This window comes from Pollachius pollachius, assembly GCF_949987615.1.
Source record: "Pollachius pollachius genome assembly, chromosome: 7".
Lineage (NCBI taxonomy): Eukaryota > Metazoa > Chordata > Actinopteri > Gadiformes > Gadidae > Pollachius > Pollachius pollachius.
In genome coordinates, this window is record NC_136940.1 from 2,904,343 (window position 1) to 2,924,342 (window position 20,000).

Below are 20,000 nucleotides of genomic sequence, written 5' to 3' on the forward strand. Positions count from 1 at the left end.
AGGACATGCTGCAGCATCTGCTTTAGTTCTGCCCTCCGGAGCCTTCCGCGGGCCGCCCAGTGTAACCACAGTCCACCACCCAGTATAACCACAGCCCTCCGCCCAGTATAACCACAGCCCTCCGCCCAGTGCAGCCGTAGCGGGCCTCCCGGTGTAACCATTGCAGCCCAGTGTAACCATAGCCGTACTGGTAACAGGTAGCCCAGCTCCGGCTGATTATTCACCAGCCCACGACCAGACGCCTGCTTTGCTTCGTCCTCCGCTTCGTCGCAGGGTGTGTGTGTGTGTGTATGTGTGTATGTGTGTGTGTGTGTGTGTGTGTGTGTGTGTGTGTGTGTGTGTGTGTGTGTGTGTGTGTGTGTGTGTGTTTGTTTGTGTGGTTGTGTGTTGTTGTGTGTGTGTTCGGTATTGTAAAAAATGAGTGTGTATGCTGATGACGTCTGTGTGTGTGTGTGTGTGTGTGTAAGTGTGTGTGTGTGTGTGTGTGTGTGTGTGTGTGTGTGTGAGGGGACCCGGGCTCCGCCTCCGTGTCACCGTGGCGATGGTAATGAGAGTCTGGCGGACGGCCGGGGTCAGGCTAATGAAGGAAGATGGCGCCGCGGCGCGTGGCTACTTCATTAGCTCCCTGACGGCTTGTTGCTAGTTATGGGCACTTGTCACGCGCGCGCGTGTGTGTGTGTGTGTGTGTGTGTGTGTGTGTGTGTGTGTGTGTGTGTGTGTGTGTGTGTGTGTGTGTGTGTGTGTGTGTGTGTGTGTGTGCGTGCGTGCGTGCGTGCGTGCGTGCAGGTTTGAAAAAAATGACTGTAGGCTGATGACCTGCACGTGGCCACCAGGGTGTGTGCATGCGTGCCTGTTGTTTGGTGCGTGTGTGTGTGTGTGCCTGTTGGTTGGTGTGTGTGCGGGATTGTCAAAAATGTGTGCGTGTCTGAGCCTGTGTGTGTGCTCGTGAGCATGTGCGTGCGCCTGTTGGTGTGTGCGTGGCACCCGCCCAGCTGAGCGGCTCCGGCGTCGCCCCACATGTCACCCCCATCGGGGCGAACGAGAGACAAAGCGAGAGAGAGTGAGAGAGAGAGCGATGGAGTCGGTGGAGAGATGGAGGTGTGTGTGTGTGTGTGTGTGTGTGTGTGTGTGTGTGTGCGCCTGCAGCGCCTGTCGGGATGTAAACAATGCTCCTGAAGGATCGGCAGGAAACTGTCAGCTGCTCTTCTTTGTTGTGTCATTTAACCGTCTCCGTCTCCCCCCCCCCCCACCCTCGCCACACACACACACACACACACTCCCCCCCTCCCACCCCCCCCGATCCTGACTCACATGCGTCCGTACCCCCCCACCCGTCCCCCACCTGACACTCTCCCCCCTGCACCCCGACATCCCCGTCTTAGCCCCCCCACCACGCAAATAGGCGCATGAATATTTTACATATCTGCATCCCCCTCCGTACAGACCCCCCCTACACACACACACACACACACACACACACACACACACACACACACACACACACACACACACACACACACACACACAAACGCATATATCTCCCCCCGCCCCCCCCCCCCATTCTGCAGGCCTGACTCTGAGACTGTCTGGATTTGCATCTATCTTTGGCATTCTGTTTGTCTCTCACACACACACACGCACACTGAACACACAGACACACGCACACAAACAAGAACACACACGCACACGCACGCACACACTCTCTCCGATGCTTGCATGCCTAATATGCAAAAACTGGCGCAGAGACACGCTCGCGCTACGAGGCGTGTTGGCGAGGAGCTCGTCCATCCCGTGTCACGGACCGGTGGCCAGGAAGTCGGAACGCAGTTGCCATAGCGACCCTGCGATCTTTCACTCTTTATTGCTTTTAGTTCTATTTTTTAATGATGCCACTGGCAGCGCCCGCTGCCTCGCGCCGGTCTGTCTGTCTCTCCGGCTGCCTGTCTGTCTGGCCGTTCGTCTGTCTTTCTCTCTGTCAGTCTGTCCGTCTGTCTCCCTTTCTGTGTCATTCTTTCAGGCTGTCCGTCTCTCTGTCTGTCTGTGTCTAGCGTCCTTCTCTCTCTTTTTCTCTCTCTCTGCTTGTCGGCCTATTTACACCCATCAGCCACCTCTTCTGTGTTTGTGTGTGTGCGTGTGTGCGCTTGTGTTCATGCGTGTGTGTGTGTGCGTGCTTGTGTTCATGCGTGTGTGTGTGTGTGCGCGCGCTTGTGATCAGGCGTGTGTGTGTGTGTGTGTGTGTGTGCCTGGTGTCCATGCCCGTGTGTGTGTGTGTGTGTGTTTGTGTGTGTGTGTGCCTCGTGTCCGTGTGTGTGTGTGTGTGTGCCTAGTGTCCATGCCTGTGTGTGTGTGTGTGTGTGTGTGTGACTCGTGTCCGTGTGTGTGTGTGCCTGGTGTCCGTGTGTGTGTGTGTGTGTGCCTAGTGTCCATGCCTGTGTGTGTGCCTGTGTGTGTGTGTGTGTATGTGTGTGTGACTCGTGTCCGTGTGTGTGTGTGTGTGTGTGTGTGCCTCGTGTCCATGCGTGTGTGTGTGTGTGTGTGCCTCGTGTCCATGCGTGTGGGTGTGCCCGCCCCCTTTGCTGAGTCACGGTGCTGTTGTTCTGTTTACCAGCCTGTCCTCCGTCGTCAGCCCTCCCTTTGCGTCAGCGTGCTATTGGTGCAGCCTGGTCACGCCCCCCCCCCTGTGTCTCCTCCCCCTGCAGCTGAGGAAGTTGGTGGACCTGTGCATCAACCCCGACCCCGAGCTGAGGCCGGACATCACCTACGTGTACGGCGTGGCCAAGACCATGCAGAACGTCAAGTAGGGGGGGGGAGGGCGGGCTGTAGGGGGGGGCAACGCCCCACTGCTACACACACATACATGTACACGTACACACACACACACAGACACACGTACACACACACAGACAAAGACACACGCACACACAAAGACACACACACACACAAGTACATGAACACGTTCAGACACAGCTACACACACAGACAAACACACACATGTACACACACACACACACACACACACACACGCACACACGCACGCAGGCTCACACGGTCTTTGTCCTGTCGTGCTTTGTAGGAAGGACTGGTACAACATCAGACTTCTACCAAGTCAGTAATCTACTCATCAGTGCACCCCCCCCCCCCCTCCCAAGGGACTGTAGTTCACAACACAAAGGTCTCCTCCATTCCCACGGCGGTGTTAGTCAAACCCGGGCCTTCCACTTGTAGGACAACAGATACAAACACTTTCCCCCTTCTTGTTTTTGCCTTGTATTTTTCCATGGACCTCTGGTTGGTCGAACCTCGGCTGTGTAACGAGCCGCACAGTGTGTGTAACGGCACTGTTGACGTCGCCCTCCAGGCCGCAGCTCCGCCTCGTGCATATCAGCAGAGCAGAGCTCCTTAATCGCCCGCGAGCAGGACATGTCAAACATTGCGTTTTAGTGGAGCTTAGTGTCTGCTTGCAGCGCCGCAAACCCTGGCCCCTCTTCCCCGGAAACAGAAGCTCCTCTAGGGACGGCCTCCTCGTCACGGTGAACCCAGGACACGCATGTGTGCCGGCCGGTCGTCCGTCGCGCCGGCCTCCTGTGTTTCCAGAGGAGACTGGTGTTAACAGAGAGTCCCCTTGGTCAACAGTGAGGTCGGCCGTTAGAAATCCAATCGCTTGAGTCGGAAGAGGGAGAGAGAGAGAGATCAAAGTTTAGGATAGATGTAGGTTCATGTTTTAGGTACTTGGAGGGGGGTAGGTTTAGCTTCTAGTGAATGTTTCACAGAGAGGACGAAGTCGTTGAGGGATTATAAACTGTGTGTGAGATAGAGGTGGAGAGAGAGAGAGATGGAGAGAGGTGGGATTGGGAAGCAGGTTGGTAAATGTCTCCGTCACAACTATGAATGTAAGTCATTCTGGGAAACCAAAGGATCCGCAGAACTCCCAGATGACCGTTGGTAGTTCAATGTTTACACGTTACACGAGAATTGTCATGTCCGTTTTGGCGTAAGATGACACAATAGTTCAAACACACACACACACACACACACACACACACACACACACACACACACACACACACACACACACACACATATATGAATATATAGATGGTGTAGTTCACCCTGAGGACGGCCGTAACACATACAGTAGGCTGTCCGTCGACTGATCCGTTTACTCACCCGTGTCAGTGGAGTTAAGACTTAGTTTGAAGTATCTTAACGCACATTTACATATTTCAAATGTTCAAAATCAACGTCCCAAAGGTTCACACACATTTCCCAAAGAGGGAGAAGGGAGACAATGAACCGTTTTCTAAATTGCGACGTGTCTCTTTGACGTTCCCGGGAGCGAGGGAGCGCTCGCTGTCTCGTCCCCCTGGGGGGAACCGGGGGTCATGGGAAATGAAGTCTTTGTTGCATCAAATGCTTCCTGAGACGCAGCCCAGGTAGGAGGCTTTGGCACGACGTGTAGACTGAGATCTGGTTCAAACGGGAGGTCAGTCTGCCTGGTGTGACTTGTTGAGCAAGGAACACCATCTTAGAAGTGCCTTTTTGGCTTTCTATTAGTGGCTGAAACCAAAGATGAATAGATTTATGCACCAAAAGTGCAGGAGAGAGGACATGTATGTTAGGGTAACTATGATGTAAAGTGTGTCTATCTATAGATATAGATATGGATGTATATCTTTATATATATATATATATATATATATGTGTATATATATATATATATGTGTGTATATGTGTGTGTGTCTATTTCCACACACTCGCATGTTGTACATTAAGCCTTTCTGGGAACAGATTAATGTATAGCATCTGGCTGTAATACTGTAGATTGCAGCGTCTGGCTGTAAAACTAGATTGCAGCAGGATTGTTGATCATTGACGTTTATGTGCTTGTTTTGTTTTGAGGAGCAGGAGGGTGGTGATGTCTGACATACGGAGAGGTTTACAGTGGAAGGTTTAGCAGTAACGCCTTTTACAGCGTCTTATCGTGTTCGTGTTACCGTTGTTGAATAGTCTGTTAACCGCTGAATGGAAATAATACGCATAGTGTACGCCTGTGCTTTTTAATCTGCGTTATTGCGAAGCATCTTCAATCGCTCTTAGATTAGGTAAGGAAATGTTAAGGGATGGAGGAGGTTGTTCAGTTTCAGACGGTATGCGGCCTGTTTCAGTCGTGCAGTGTTTCCTTCAGAGTTGGTGTTGTAACACTTTGTTTTATTTCCATCGGCCCATCTTACGTATTTTATGTCCTTTCCCTTATCTCCCCCTTAGTATCGTTATCCAGCCACAGTGGAAAGAGAGAGAGCTTAAGGTCCCCTTAAGTCACACCTATGTGCCTTACTGTCGCAAGCAGAGTAAATGAGTCCCGAACAAAATCTGTGTGCTTTATAAACAAAATGCAAAACAAAAGTGATGCAAAATAAAAAAGCTTTAGAATATATAATACCTTAGAGAGAGCCTTGGTTTAGGCTTTAGTCCACGCATGCTTCATAAATATTAGGATTTGCATATAATCTCTATTAAAAAGGAACAGTGATGTCATAAATACATGGAGTGTTAAGTCCTTTGAGACTGTACCGGTGATTAAGAGCTATACAAATAAAATTGAATTGAAATGATGTCACTCTCGAAAGATGTGTAGAATATGGCAAAAATGTGTCGAGTCTCTCTGACTCCAGACCTGTAGTTTGCGTCGTCTGTTTAAAGCCTTGTGCTGGTCTCTCCGTCCCTTTGTCCTGAGGTCAGTCCAGTGGCTGCCTCGCGTGGCCTTAAAGCCAAGAGGGCTGCTTCTAGCTCCAGGAATAATCACGAATTTACCTTCGGATGCATTGGAACGCAGCCGCCTCCGTTCCCTCCCCGCACAGGCCGCGGTCCAAATACACACACGTGCACGCACACACACACACACACAAACACACACACACAGTCGTTCCGAGTTCTGTCCTACATTCAGTGCATACAGCTTACAATACAACGTCATCATGTACCACAACTAAATGCAAAATGGATTGAAAGGAGAGCTGGTTTAGTTTTTTTCCTTTTCTGCTATTTATTGTCTTGGTAGTTTTTTTTTATTTTCTGTTATTTTATTTTATTTTTCTTGTTTTAATTATTGTCCATTTCAAGACCTATTCACCACAATTGTGTTGTATGCTGACTGTATACAATAAAGCCTTTGAATTTCTTATGGAAAATGGATGTGAAATGAGTGGTTCTTAACTAAATGCATCTTACAAAGTCTGACACTGTTTCTAATGTACAGAAAAAAAAAAGTATTCCATGGCAAATTAAACATGAAAAAGATTCTACTTCTAGCAGGGCGTTTAACACACAGTGTACAGTAAACACATTTTAATTCAACTAATATTACGAGATATTTTAATTTGACCTAATATTATAACCTTGTTTCTCCCTCTCAGTGGCCTGCTTGGTTAGCATGTCCGAGGTCATTAGTTGAATGTTTATGTCTCTCTCTTCCCCCCCCAACGCTGCCCTGTCCTCACCCCCACCCTCAACGCTATCTCCTAGGTTACCACCCCCCACCCCCCCCCCCCATAACGCTCCCTTATGACCGGAGACACGTGTGTGTGTGTGTGTGTGTGTGTGTGTGTGTGGTGGGCATCCTATAATGAACTCTGTGGGGATCACAGTTCAAGTTCTTCACAGGGAAAAGAAGCGCAGACCACCTCACCCCCTCCTCTTCCCCCCCCCCCCCAGACAAGGTAAGGAACCAACCACAGCAGCGGTCTGAGGTGAGTACCTGTGTTGTCCGGTGTAGCCTGAGCAGCGTCTCATCCTCGGCCCTCTGTTGTTGTCTGCTAGGGTTCCGGGACTGCTTTTGTTGTTGTTGTTGTTGTTGTGGTTGATGACGACGATCTCAAAGCAAGTGGAAAAACTCAAAAGAAAAGTTCAACCACATGTAAAGTGTCTTGTTTTTTCCCACAGGCGAAATGTCTTTTTTTTTGGTTTTTCTCTCTAGGAAGAGACACAAGTCCATCTAGTGGTCAAGGAGATGAACTGCATGGTGCTTTCGTATATCTTCTGTTGCATTTCAATTGTTTCAATGTTCACTGTGACCGACAGCAGGGTTTATGAACACTTTCTTATCATTTTCTTTCTTTCTCATAATTTGGTCAGTGTCGCTATTTCACCAGAGTATTCAGATGTTTTATTGTGTTTTATACAGATGTATCGCCCATTCACATGCTATTGTTCTCAAAAGTGATTTAACAACACATTCACCGGGCTAAAACCAGCTGCTCTTTTCACAGTATATTTATTTGAATGTAGAATGGTGCAAACCCCAAAGTCTGGAATCAAAGCTGGTCTATGATAAGCTGTGCATGTCCTCCATGATTTGGGGGTCATTTTCTCCCCACTGATGCTGGGAAAATATTTGATCCGCGCATGAAAACAAACAAAGCTGCTGAAGGCGTCTTTCATCGATTCGTCTGAATGTTTTGATATCTCTTCACAACGGTATCAATGATGGACCTGCCCCCTTTCAACAGATAGTTTGATTTCAAAGACAGTCTTTTTGAGGTAGCCTATAATCAAAGTGTGTGTGTGTTTGTGTGTGTGTGTGTGTGTGTTTGTGTGTGAGTGTTTGAGAAAGCGTGTGTGTGTGTGTGTGTGTGTCTGCGTCTGCGTCTGTGTGTGTGTGTGTGAGGATAGCGTGTTCCAGGTCATCATTCCTCCCAGGTGAGCACAGAGTGTTTCCCGGCAGGTACACGGGGGTTCCAGAGGACGCTCCGCACTGGATTCACCGCTTTATTCTTCTCCCGTCTTCCTTTTTCATTTGTATTTGTTTTTAGAAACATGGAATATCAATACAGCTTCTTTTTTTTTTTATGTCCGCTTCTGAAATAGCTCGTGGCGTATGTGCTTGTGAGATGAACGCGGAGCTACAGACATATTAAGAGAGGGAGAGAGAGAGACACTCACTAGGGACGGGCTGCCAAGGCGAGGGAGGCAGCATCACCGCGATCCTTTGCTCTATCATGTGAGAGGCGCTGTGTTTGAATCTGAATAACTTGAAAGGCTGCGGGTTAAACTCCTACTTAGAGCGGGGCCGGTGGTCTGGACAGAGATGTTCAGGGCAGAGTGTCCGCCTCCGTTTGGTGACTTGCACGTTGGCCACTAGAGGCCGCATCGCTGGTTCACACCGACCCACGGAAACACTGACAGTAGAGAGACAGGGCAAACTAGTTCTGGACGAGGACTGTCTGTTCCGGATGGGACTGAGGGCGGACATTTTGCGTGTGTGTGTTGGACGTTGTGCTGAAAGAAAAGCTCCATCGATAGTTTACATTTCGATTCTCTCCATGGCCAACCATGTTGTCGGCCGGGTAAAGGTATATTTTACTATGTAACTATATTACTATCACTATTTATATTCTCTTTATTGGTTATGGATTAAGCTGTGTGTGTAGGATTTGTTCCAGTCTGAAGTGGGTATTTTCATTCGGCAGCACGCACACGCACACAGAAAAACACGCATAGAAAAACACACAAAAAATCAATCACAGACACGCACACACACACACACACACTCAAAATCACACACACACACACACACTCAAAATCACACACGAACACACACACTCAAAATCACACACACACACACACACACAGACCAGTGACTGTCTCCTGCTCTGCGTGTTGTTAATCCGCAGCCATGAGGCGGTCTCCGAGGGGGCCCAGTAAACTACACGGGCCCCTGCGGTGAGCCCAGTCTGAATAAAAAGCCAAGTGGCCCCACTAAAACTGTCAGGGGCCCTTAAAACGCCTGGCGGGGCCCTCTGCCCCCTCCGTGGCCAGAGCCCTCAGTGGGGAACGCTTTGTAAAGACTGGTTTAAAAGCTCCCAGTCCAGCGGCTGGGACTGGGAAGCTCGGAGGCTTCCGGAGAACCCCGGAAGGGACGGTGTTTACTCCTTTTGGCCCCCTGTTTATTTATTAGAGTAGATATGTTGTTTTTTTTAACAGACTGTTGAATATTGGAAACAAACGCTGCGTTAAAAATGTTCAAACGAAACCCGATCGTCCCGGGGGCTTTACAGGTGGCTGGGCGGGGGGGGGGGGGGGGGGGGGGGTAGACTTGGTTTGGTCGGCTTAGAGAGAGCCGGTCCTCAGCTACATAGATACATATTTGTGGATGTTTTTGCTTACTTTTCTGGAGCTAAGCTAGCTGGGACAAATGCACCCTCCTCAGGTGACTTAGGGAAACAATTCAAAGTTCTTGTAATGTGTCTTGTAGAAATCTCTCGTTTGAATGTTCAGTAGTGTTGCTAAATGTATGTTCATTACTAATACCAGGATTCAGTTTTATCTACTGGTAAATGTTCTCTATCTGTTAAACATGTGCATCCTGAAATCCATTCAAATCTAAATAACAATCATCTCGACCATAACTACCTTTTAGTCCGTACTAATCAACGTTCTCTTTTCCTTTAGAAAATCAGCGCTGTGATTCGGTTTCTGTAATTTTGGGAGAGGAGGGGGAGGGGTGGAAAAGGGGGGCCGGGGGAAGGTTCAGAACGTCCAACAGTTTTATACACTCCTAAGCCGGCCGTATTTCATCCGTATGCCAGACTTCCGAGAGGATTTCTCTGCGTGTCACACGCACATGTGCCGGCCTCTAGTTAAAGGGGCTGGGCTCTAGTTAAAGGGGCGACCGGCCGTAAACGTGCCAGTAAGCTGTCCCCAAATAACCACATCTGTCAGTTCGACTTACAGCGGCCCTAAAGAGGCCCGTTTGAAGACGGAGGGGCCCCGGGGAGACAACTTGTGGCCCCCCCCGCCCCCTGGCTTAGTCGCTGGGTCTCCTCTGATAGCATCGCGGGAGCACGCGGCATCATGAACCCATTAATGCTCGCGCTCAGAGATGTGGCGGGTCCGGAGCGATGTCACTGGCGGTCGTGTGATTCCAATATCCGCTCGCTCACACGGGATGGATTCAACGCATTCCTTATACGTTTAATGTCATTGTGTAACGCCCTTGCACTAAAGAATAGTACTTGGCAGTGTGCAGCGTCTTATCCTAGCTATCTTTGTTGCATACGGGGAATGGGTTAACCTAGCGATTGTTAGAGCTTGGCACTTGGTTCTGTGAACATCCTCACTGTACCCACAGAGATATATTGTTTCTCCTTCTTCAGTCGCTCTGGATTAAAAGCGCCTGCTACATTCCCTAAATGTAAAGGTAACACGTCAATTCATATTTTCATCATCCGCCGGGCCCTTGAAAATGCCCACACTGTACAACGTTCTCTGTAACTGTGCATGACTCTGACTTGACTTTTAAAAGGATTTTCACTCAAGCAGCTGCAAATGGCGCAACAGGACTCGTCCGTTTTGGAACTGGCCGGCGTCTGTGGTGCCCTCAGATGGCCGGGGGGGGGGCACCACAGACCTTGGTCCTTCGGTGTTGGATCCGTCGGTCTGTGTTGCAACATCGCTGCAACATGTTAACACAGGAGTCAACAAAGCTGTGAAGGGAAGGCGGAATAGTGCTGTGTGGCTGGACTGGGGTCCAGGTTCTCACAGTCCAGGGGGGTACGCACGCACACACACATGCACACAGACGCGCACACACACACACACACACACACACATGCGTACACGTTCAAGCAGACACAGACATAGACACAGATGCGCGCACACACACACACGCTGAAGCAGACATACACACACACGCACACACACACACACACACAGACATGCCTACGCAGACATATACACAGACACATACGTTCGCAAACACAAACACACACAGACATGCTTCCGCACACACACGGATCACGGGAGGGACAGAGTTTGGCCTCTGATAGAACACGAGGTAAGCTGCTTAAGGGAGGATCCAAACATGTCTGGTGCAGGATTTACCTGTTAGAGAGCTGATGCGTTCCGCGGTGCACACACGCTCACGCACACACACACACACACACGTGTGCACAAACACACAGACAGGCGCACACACACACTTGACTATTTCTTTTTTTATGGTTCCCACGGTCTTATCAGTCTCCCCCACCCGCTATGAACCACCCCTCCTCCTCCCCCACACACACACACACACAGACACACACGCGCACACACACACAGACACACACACACACACACAGACACACACACACAGACACACACACACACACACATACACGTGTGTGTGTGTGCACTTCAGCCTCCAGCTCCTCGTCCTCCTGAACTGATCACTCTGAACCAGCCCTAAATGTTGGAGGCTGGACGGACGGACGGACGTACGGACGGAGAGATGAATGAGAAACAAAACAGAGAGACAGACGTACGGACGGAGAGATGACTGAGGACCGGAACAGAGAGATGGATGGACGGAGGAGATAGGAGCAGTTAGCCGGACAGACAGACGGACGGACGGACTGACGCTTCAACAGAATGCCAGCTGGTAATGCCGTCCTGCGTTCTCAGTTCTCCGTGTTGCGTGTTGCGTGTTCGTACATTCCTCCGCTCGGCTCCAGACATGCTTTTTCATTTGGTCGGATCGATGCGATAAAATAGAAAATGGATGAGGTAAAACGGGGCCTCGGCGGCGGCGGCGGCGGCGGCCCCATTGTTTGGCCGTGTGTTTGTGAATGGGATCGATCGCGTGTGCACACCGTGGCCCTCGCCTTTCATATCCCACCCCTGCTCCTGGCTGATCAATAGCAGAGCAGGAATCAAAGAGGGCCTGTCTGCTGTCTATTCAGCAGACAACAGAATCAGCAGCCTTTGATGGTCCTGTCTGCTCCATCCCATCCCCCACCCCCACCACCACCCACCATAACCAGGTGAGCTTTGTCTGTGGGTGTGTGTGGTTGTGGGTGTGCGTGTGCGTGTGTTGAGCTGATGTGTCTCATATTTCATTCTCTCACACGCTGACAAACCCTCAGAAAGTGTTTCGCGGCAGACAGACTGCTGTTTCTTTATTCAGATGTCGGAGGTAAATCAGGCGAGCTCTCCTCAGCAGATGGGCGGCCGTGGGCCGGGGGGAAGACGGCGTGCTCATGGAGGTGTGCGTTGTACTGCCTGTGTGTGTGTCGTTCCGGCCTGGGTTTTGTTGCTTCTAAGTGTGTTTGCTGCACAAGGTGCGAAGGCTGCGTTGTTCACGCCTTATCGTGGGCTGTGATGTGTTGCGCTTTGTCATGTTGTGTGAGCTTTGTTGTGTTAGCTGTGTTGGGCTGCGCAGTGGTGCGTGTGTGTTTTTTTGTTTGCGGTAGTGCGTTGTGTTGTGCAGAGGCTAGTTGTGGTGTGTGTGTGTTTGCGGTGAAGTTGTGATGTGATGTGGTGGTGTGTGCGGTGGTGTGTTGTGTTGTGCACTCTGCTGTGTGTCTCCTCAGATCAGGTGTGTGAGTGTGAAGGAGACACCATCTTGCTGCATGTTTGCACACAAGTACACGCACACGCACACACGATGATAAAAGGATGAGAAGAAAATGATGCAACGTCAACACACACACAGTTCTTCTCACGCCTCATACTCGTGTGTGTATAGGTGTCCAAACACACACACACAAACACACACATTGGAAAGACATGAATACCAAGCACAAGCACACGTACTCTAAAATGATGACAATGCATATTTTGTCAATACACAAAATGTACACACACACACACACACACACACAAAGGAACAGGATGGGTTGAACAGACACAGATGCTGATGAACCCCATGTGGCTTAACAGGGCAGGGGAAACAATCTGGCTGCACATGTTAGCCTGCATGTTAACACGACATGTTCGACGTCCCGCCACGGCTTTGAAGAAGTAGCACGCTACTCCCAACAAGCTCGCCAGCTCCAGCCAAAAATATGTTTTAAAAAACCTTGAAAGCATAACAGAAACTTTATTTTCCTTTTTTCTCTGTCAGAGACGACAGCAACAGTAAGTAAAAACAATGACGGTGTCGATTCTCACATAAATAATTGCTTCCACGCGGGTAACATTTCCTACGTCCTTGCCGAGTCGCCACAAAGGAACCTGAATGAACTCTAATGTCTCCCCTGCCACAGTCTCCCTGACGGCAGCGGAACCGTCTTTACTCGTGTCTGGTTAGTAATTCGGCGTACACAAGCACAGGGAAGTTATTCCTACACCTCAATATTAATAGACAACGTGAACTTTACAACGTTCCCCCCATCACATTGTTTTTCCGAACGCGGACGCACGCGCGGGGAATCATATGCATTTATGCACGTGACGGAACACGACCGCGCGCTGTGTCGCGGACTCCTCCTAAAGGCCAACATTAGCATACCGCCACGGTCCCCCTCAAAGCGCCCCGGCTCCCGTTTAAGACCCCCGCTCCTGGGATAGAGCAACCTCCCCCCACCCCCCCCCCCCCCCCCTCGTCGCCAGTCGATCATGCGGCCAGTCAGTCACACTGACTGACTGGCCGACGGTAAGCCGGCAGGGGGAGACGGCCTTAAGGGTGCGGGAGACGGGGGTGGCTGGGAATGTGGGGTCCTCGTCTGACCCAGTGTCTCCTACCCCGCCGTGCCTCTTTATGGTCACATGACCTGGGGATCCAGTGATGACATCGCCATAACCGCACGGCGTCACACAAACCTGGACCGGTGTGCTCTGGTTCTGAAAACTGTGTATGTGAGCCACACCCTCCCGTCGGCTTGCTGGGGTTCTCCTCTGCAGCTCAAAGGCTCACGGGCTCAGAGGTGTGTCCGTTACGGATGGCACTGAGCAGGCTCAGACCTGAGCTGGCTCAGTGAGGGGCTCTGATGCAGACTCTTCACGCCCCCCCCCCACGGAGGTCACTGTTGGACTGAGCCAGTCCAGGAGGGGCTGTGAAACCTGCGTCACAACACCATCATGTCCATTTAGCAGACACTTTTATCCAAAGCGACTTGATAGATATAGATAAATAGAGAGATGACAACTTTATGAATCCCCCAGAGGGGAAATTCCTTTGTTACAACAGCCCAGCAGCAGTGGAAGTGCTAATGAAAACAAAAAAAGACACTTGGATTCTTGCAAGGCTGCTCTTCGGGAGCGGTAAGGTTGAGGTCGCTCGCTCAGGGACCCCTCGACACTAGTAACCTTCTGGTTACGGTCAACCCGCTTCACCTCCTGAGCCACACCGACCCGTCCGCGTGACATTCACCTGTCGTTAGGTTACCTGGGTCAAGAGGCTGTTCTCTAGCCTGGCTAACTCCAGACCTCATCTCAATCTACACTGAGATGAGGTCTGGGAACCACACATTAATTTCTCGTATTTGAGGCGTGGTTCACGATTGCCCGGAGCCGTTTATCGGGCACTACGAATGTCTATCATATGAGTCTGTACGCAGCTCATAGCCAATCGAAGCCTGTTGGTAGCAGGTCAAAGACATCCTTCTTGGTAATGAAAGAGTTTAACGCCGAAAGTTGCTATTTTTCAAAATAAACGTGCATTCTAAACTACTTAGAACACTATCTAAGGCTGCATCGGAAGGCGACGCGTCTGCTGACATTTTGGATCCGTAAACTGCAAGCTTCGGTGTGTCGCATAGACGTCGTCCTCGTCTTGCCGTCCCTCCCTGTTCTGTGATTGGCTCCCTATCTCAGGGCGAAAATCGGATCCACGGAATCCAGGCTGCCCTAGCAGCGCAAAATGAAATCGCACCCCCCTCTCTGTACGTCGAAAACAACACACAGAGAGCCATGTCCGGGTCATGAGACAGAGGGCGGGCGGTTGGAGCCGGTCGCGGACGATGGATCCGTTTTTCTACGCTGCCCTTCACACCTGTGTCTCCATCCGTCAGCAGAGAACCCGGACGCCTTCGACACCACCTCCACCCCCACCCTGCAGCATCCGGGTGGAGGCGGGGGGGCTTCAGGGGAAGTGTGTGTGTGTGTGTGTGTGTGTGTGTGTGTGTGTGTGGGTGCTCGGCTAGCCTTTAAAGCTGGGGCCCCCCCGCGACTGAGGCTCCTGATTAGTTTACAGTTTACTCCCAAATCAGCATAACAAGGCGTGGGATGATTCTGAGGAGATCTAACGGCTTTCCCCCCACACACCGTCTCCCCGCGCTCGCTGGCTTTCTGTTTGTGTTTGTGTGCGTGTTTGTGTGTGTCTGTGCGCGCGCTTCTGTTTGTGTTTGTCTGTGAGCGTGCGTGTGTACGTGCGCTTCCGTTTGCGTGTCTATGTGGTCGAGGGTGTGTGTGTGTCTGTGTGGTCCTGTGTTTGTTTGTATGGGTGTGCGCGTGTTTGCTTGTTTTTTGTGTGTCTGTGTGTCCACATGTGTGTTTCTTGTGTATATGAGCGTTTGTCTGTGTGCGTGCATATATGTGTGTGTCTTTGACCCTGAGGCGGCAAGTCACTCGACGCATCTTGGATCTCTGTCGAAGGCGCACAGAGAGATAAACACACTGTTACGGGCACAAACACACAGCTACACAAACACACACACCCCCTCACCGGTTGAATCCTTGCTGCTCTGCTGGATCTCAGTGGAGGCTGGGAATCCAGAGCCCCTTTAGGCTAGTCCTGGGGTGCATTTACACCACACACACACACACACACACACACACACACACACACACACACACACACACACACACACACACACACACACACACACACATACTCGGTGCACCCACACATACACACATGAGCTCAAAATGACACACATCCGCTCACATGTACATACAAACACACACAACCACACACACACACACACACACACAGGCCGTCCTAATGAGGTACGGAGCGGGCGTCGTGCAGGCGACAGAGGAATGGAACCTCCTCACCAAGGACTGACCTGTGGTGGGGGGGGCTCGCTGCACACTGATCTGAGGGCTGAACGACACCGAGGCTGCTGCCGGCTCCGGAGAGAAGACCCACTGATTAAACGCCACCGCCAACCGGAGACGGAGCCTTCTTTCTCTCTATATATTTATATATATATATATATGTGTGGGTATATATTTATAAATATATATATATATATCAATGTTCCCCTTCGCATTGTTTGTTTGCTGTCTCCTTTGTTGTGTGTCCTCGCTGGAGACAGGCGTGTAGATCGGCGCCGCCGTGCGTGGGGGGGGGAAGGCTCCGCGCGTAATTAGCTAGAGCGACCTCCCCCCCCCCCCCCCCCCCCCCCCCCAAGAAAGACGCCCGAAAAGTACAATTTCTAAAGTTTGTCTGAGCTGTTTTTTTCCCCCGCTCCTAGAATGCGTTTCGCTGACATTCTACTTCACTTCGCAGATCAAAAACCTCCGGCGGTGGTCGGGGTGTTTTTGGTGTTTGAGTCGGGGAAACGCGGACGTCAAAACACGCCGCCCCTCCTGCCAAATAAATCTGTTTTATCGTCACAAAGCGGGGGAAAAACTGCTGCCTAAGAAGAATTTGCGGACACTAACTAATGACGTGTGATGATAATCAATGAAAGAGTGATTCCACTCCAGATATCTGGCTCTAATAGGTTTATCTTACCGTAGCGTTGCCATGTGAAACACACGTCTTAAGAAACAAGAAAGACATCAAACAAAACACTGTTTCCCAACAGCTGAAGCACCATGCACAATAACCATCAGTCACCCAGAAACCCATTTTTATTCTTTTTTTTTTATTCACAACAAGCACATTTGCTCGTTAAAAAAAAGTCCTCTGGATATCATTGATATCCAGTCAAGGCGAGCCAATCCTTGGGCCTGGGGGGTAAAGGTCACCCAGTTGCATCCTGGGAAGCAGGGAGGAGGAGAGCCTTGCTTGGCCTGACTCTGAGACCTCTGGAACAGCAGCCAGCTCTCCCCTCCTCCCTCCCACTACACCGGTGATGGTGTTAATGGTGGTGCTGGTGGATTTTATGGTGTTGGGAGTGGTGTTGTTGTTTGTGGTGGTGGTGATGTTGATGTAGTGGTGGAGGTAGTGATGGTGTATGTGGTGGTGGTGATGTTTTAAAGGTGGTGGTGGTGTTGATGTAGTGCTGGAGGTAGTGATGGTGTTTGTGGTGGTGGTGCTGTTCGTGGTGGTGCTGTTAGTGGTGGTGCTGTTCGTGGTGGTGCTGTTCGTGGTGGTGCTGTTCGTGGTGGTGCTGTTCGTGGTGGTGCTGTTAGTGGTGGTGCTGTTCGTGGTGGTGCTGTTCTTGGTGGTGCTGTTCGTGGTGGTGCTGTTAGTGGTGGAGGTAGTGATGGTGTTTGTGGTGGTGGTGCTGTTCGTGGTGGTGCTGTTCGTGGTGGTGCTGTTAGTGGTGGAGTTAGTGATGGTGTTTGTGGTGGTGGTGCTGTTCGTGGTGGTGCTGTTCGTGGTGGTGCTGTTAGTGGTGGTGCTGTTCTTGGTGGTGCTGTTCTTGGTGGTGCTGTTCTTGGTGGTGCTGTTAGTGGTGGTGCTGTTCGTGGTGGTGCTGTTCGTGGTGGTGCTGTTCGTGTTGGAGGTAGTGATGGTGTTTGTGGTGGTGGTGCTGTTCTTGGTGGTGCTGTTAGTGGCGGTGGAGGATGTGGCGGTGGTGGTGGAGGGTTGGTCCGAGCAGGGCTGAGGCCAGCCAGGCTCAGTGGCAGGGTTCGTCCGCTCTGCCCATCATTACTGGAGCCCAGTCAGGGTGAGTCATCCAAGGATAGGCAGGGAGCGGTGCCAGGCCCGCGGCGGCCGGCTCCGTGCACACTGCCAGCGCCGCGCACTCCCAACGCCAGCCTGGACGCAGGGTCAACCCCCGCAAACACAACACACACACACACGGCGCAATTTGAGCGCCGTCTCCCTCGACGGACTCCCCCGACCGAGTCCTCCGAATGGTAAAAGGCAAAAGTCTTCATAAGCGCAGAAGACGAACGATAATAAAAGGAGATGAAGCGTCCGAGCGGTGGAGGAGAAGCCTCGGCCGCGGAGCTGAGTGGTGAGGTCACGGTGAGCGCCGCTCGCCTCGCTCGCCCTCCAGCCCGCCTCGCTCGCCCTCCAGCCCAACCTCGCCCGCCCTTGACCGGCCGGGTTTGGCTCGGGCCCTCGCGGCCAGCGGGTTCACGGAGGGGCTGGAAGCAGGACTGGGGCGGCGGCGGCGGCGAACAAAGGAACGTTCACACCGGAACGCCCTTGAAGCCCGGAGCCCAAGGTCCGACCAGAGAGAGAAGCGCCGGTGTTTGAGTCCGCTGCCCGGACGTGTACTTTGTGGATTGTTCTCTGCTCTCTCGTTTATTTGTTGTTGTTGGTAAACGATCGCTGCTCCAACTGAGGTACGAGCGTCTCTTTCGGAACGTTTGGGCGGCATGTGGTTTGAGAGGTTGAGAGGGTTGGCTGGTAGCCGGAAGGTTGCTAGTTCGATTCCCCGGCTCCTCCTAGTTGGGTGTCGAGGTGTCCCTGAGCGAGACGCCTCTAACCCTGACTGCTCCTGACGAGCTTTGCCTTGTTGGCTCCGCCGTCGGTGTGCGAATGTGTGCATGACTGGGTGAATGTTTGGCAATATTGTGAAGCGCTTTGAGTGGCCACTGGTTAGAAAAGCACTGGATGAATGCATTCCATTTACCATTAAGATTTAAAGAATACAAATGAAAGGGTTAGAGAGAAGCAACGGAGAGAGGAAAGGGAGGAGAGTGCACCCTGGCAGAAAGTGCATCTGAGCACAAATCGCGGTTCTTTGTGTGGCCCCGTCTGCACCTGATCTCTGGCCGGTATAGGTCCTCCGCATGAATCATTCATGAGCCCGAGAGCGGAGAACACACGCGGGGCGGCCGGCGGCAGAAGGGAGCCGGGATGGACCCAAGGGGGGTTCTGCTGCTGTTTGTGTCGGGGCTGAGCGACACTGAGACCAGATCTCCCCTTGTGTCCATGCAGGTTCTGTGTTAATCTGCGGCTAACGACCAGCGGCTAACGACCTAACGATGTCCGGACGGGAAAGGAAGGGGACGGAGGAGTTATGGAGGATTAGTTTCTCTTACTTATACCTGTAGTGCCCTTGAGAATAGGAGAATTTCAACGCTATTAATATCAGCAAAATATTCATTGCGATGATTTTTTTTTTTTTTCAGAAGTTGGCCTTGTGGAGACACTCAATTATGTATTACGTATAATTATTATGATTCATGCGTACAGTGTCTAACTGTTGGAGAGTAGACTGTCATGTTTAACGGTTATACTGTTGTTTTTTTACAATGTCCTTTTCTGAGCTCAAGGCTGTTAGCTCGTCGCTAATTTATGACTTATTTGCATCTTGTACAGGTGGACTTTTCACAGACAGTTTATTTTTTAACGTTTAGGTAAAAGGGAGTAGGCTAACAAAATTAGACATAATCTTTGTCTAATATATTCCATTGATAGGTCTACGTATTATCACTAATGTAGAGTATATAATGTATAATGTATGTATAGTGTTCTGCTTTAAGTTTGGTATTCTCTGCTGGAAGGAGAGATAGAGATGACTTCTTGTTGGACTTCCTATAAACTGGAAAGATAAGAACAGTGCTGTGGATATTCTCTTCCATGTGGTTGGTGAGTACAGGAAACACACACATTTTTCTACGCATTATTCCCAATGGATGGTCTTTCTTTCCCTGACATAAAATCCATGTTTTCTTTTCCTTTCTTTTTCTAAGGGAATATGAGTAGCAAATAAATCTTTTTTTTTTTTACGCTGTAATACATATCAACCATTTCAGTCCAGGTAATTATACGTGTTTTAGGTTGTTTCTCTGGTCAATTTCTATGTGGTGTTTCTTATGCAAATATGTCTCTAAAACATGACAGCTGATGTACTAATAACACCATCACCCTTCACTAGATGCATTATGGGGAATATCTGGACAGAACCGCTTCAGTCAAAGCTACCGGCCTCCCAGTCCCTCGATAACAGTCTTGTTACACATACTCGTCAGTAGCTCTCTTCATGCCCCTCCCCTTCAGGTGTGGTCAGATCGAAGCACCTGATTGGTTTAGAGCCACCGGGGGGGCGGGCTTCTCACCTTTTGTGCCAACTGTCACATTTTGCCAAACGGTTCTCTTCCAGAGTTTCACATCTCCCCGTAATGCAGAGTTTCACTGGGTTTCCATGCAGTGGGGCTGAGGTGTG

General features: G+C 50.7%; 1 protein-coding gene across 1 annotated transcript in view; it reads left to right on the forward strand.

The window, feature by feature from the left end:
* The window catches only part of nek7 (NIMA-related kinase 7), a gene marked incomplete at its 3' end in the record, with an annotated part of 75,128 nt that extends 57,648 nt beyond the window's left edge, over nt 1-17,480 (forward strand). Inside the window, exons 9-11 of the mRNA XM_079739294.1 lie at nt 2,700-2,797; nt 12,348-12,352; nt 17,266-17,480. Of these exons, the coding sequence (XP_079595420.1) occupies nt 2,700-2,797; nt 12,348-12,352; nt 17,266-17,480 (318 nt within the window). The remainder of the gene's footprint in view (nt 1-2,699; nt 2,798-12,347; nt 12,353-17,265) is intronic.
* Nucleotides 17,481-20,000: the final 2,520 nt, after the last annotated feature.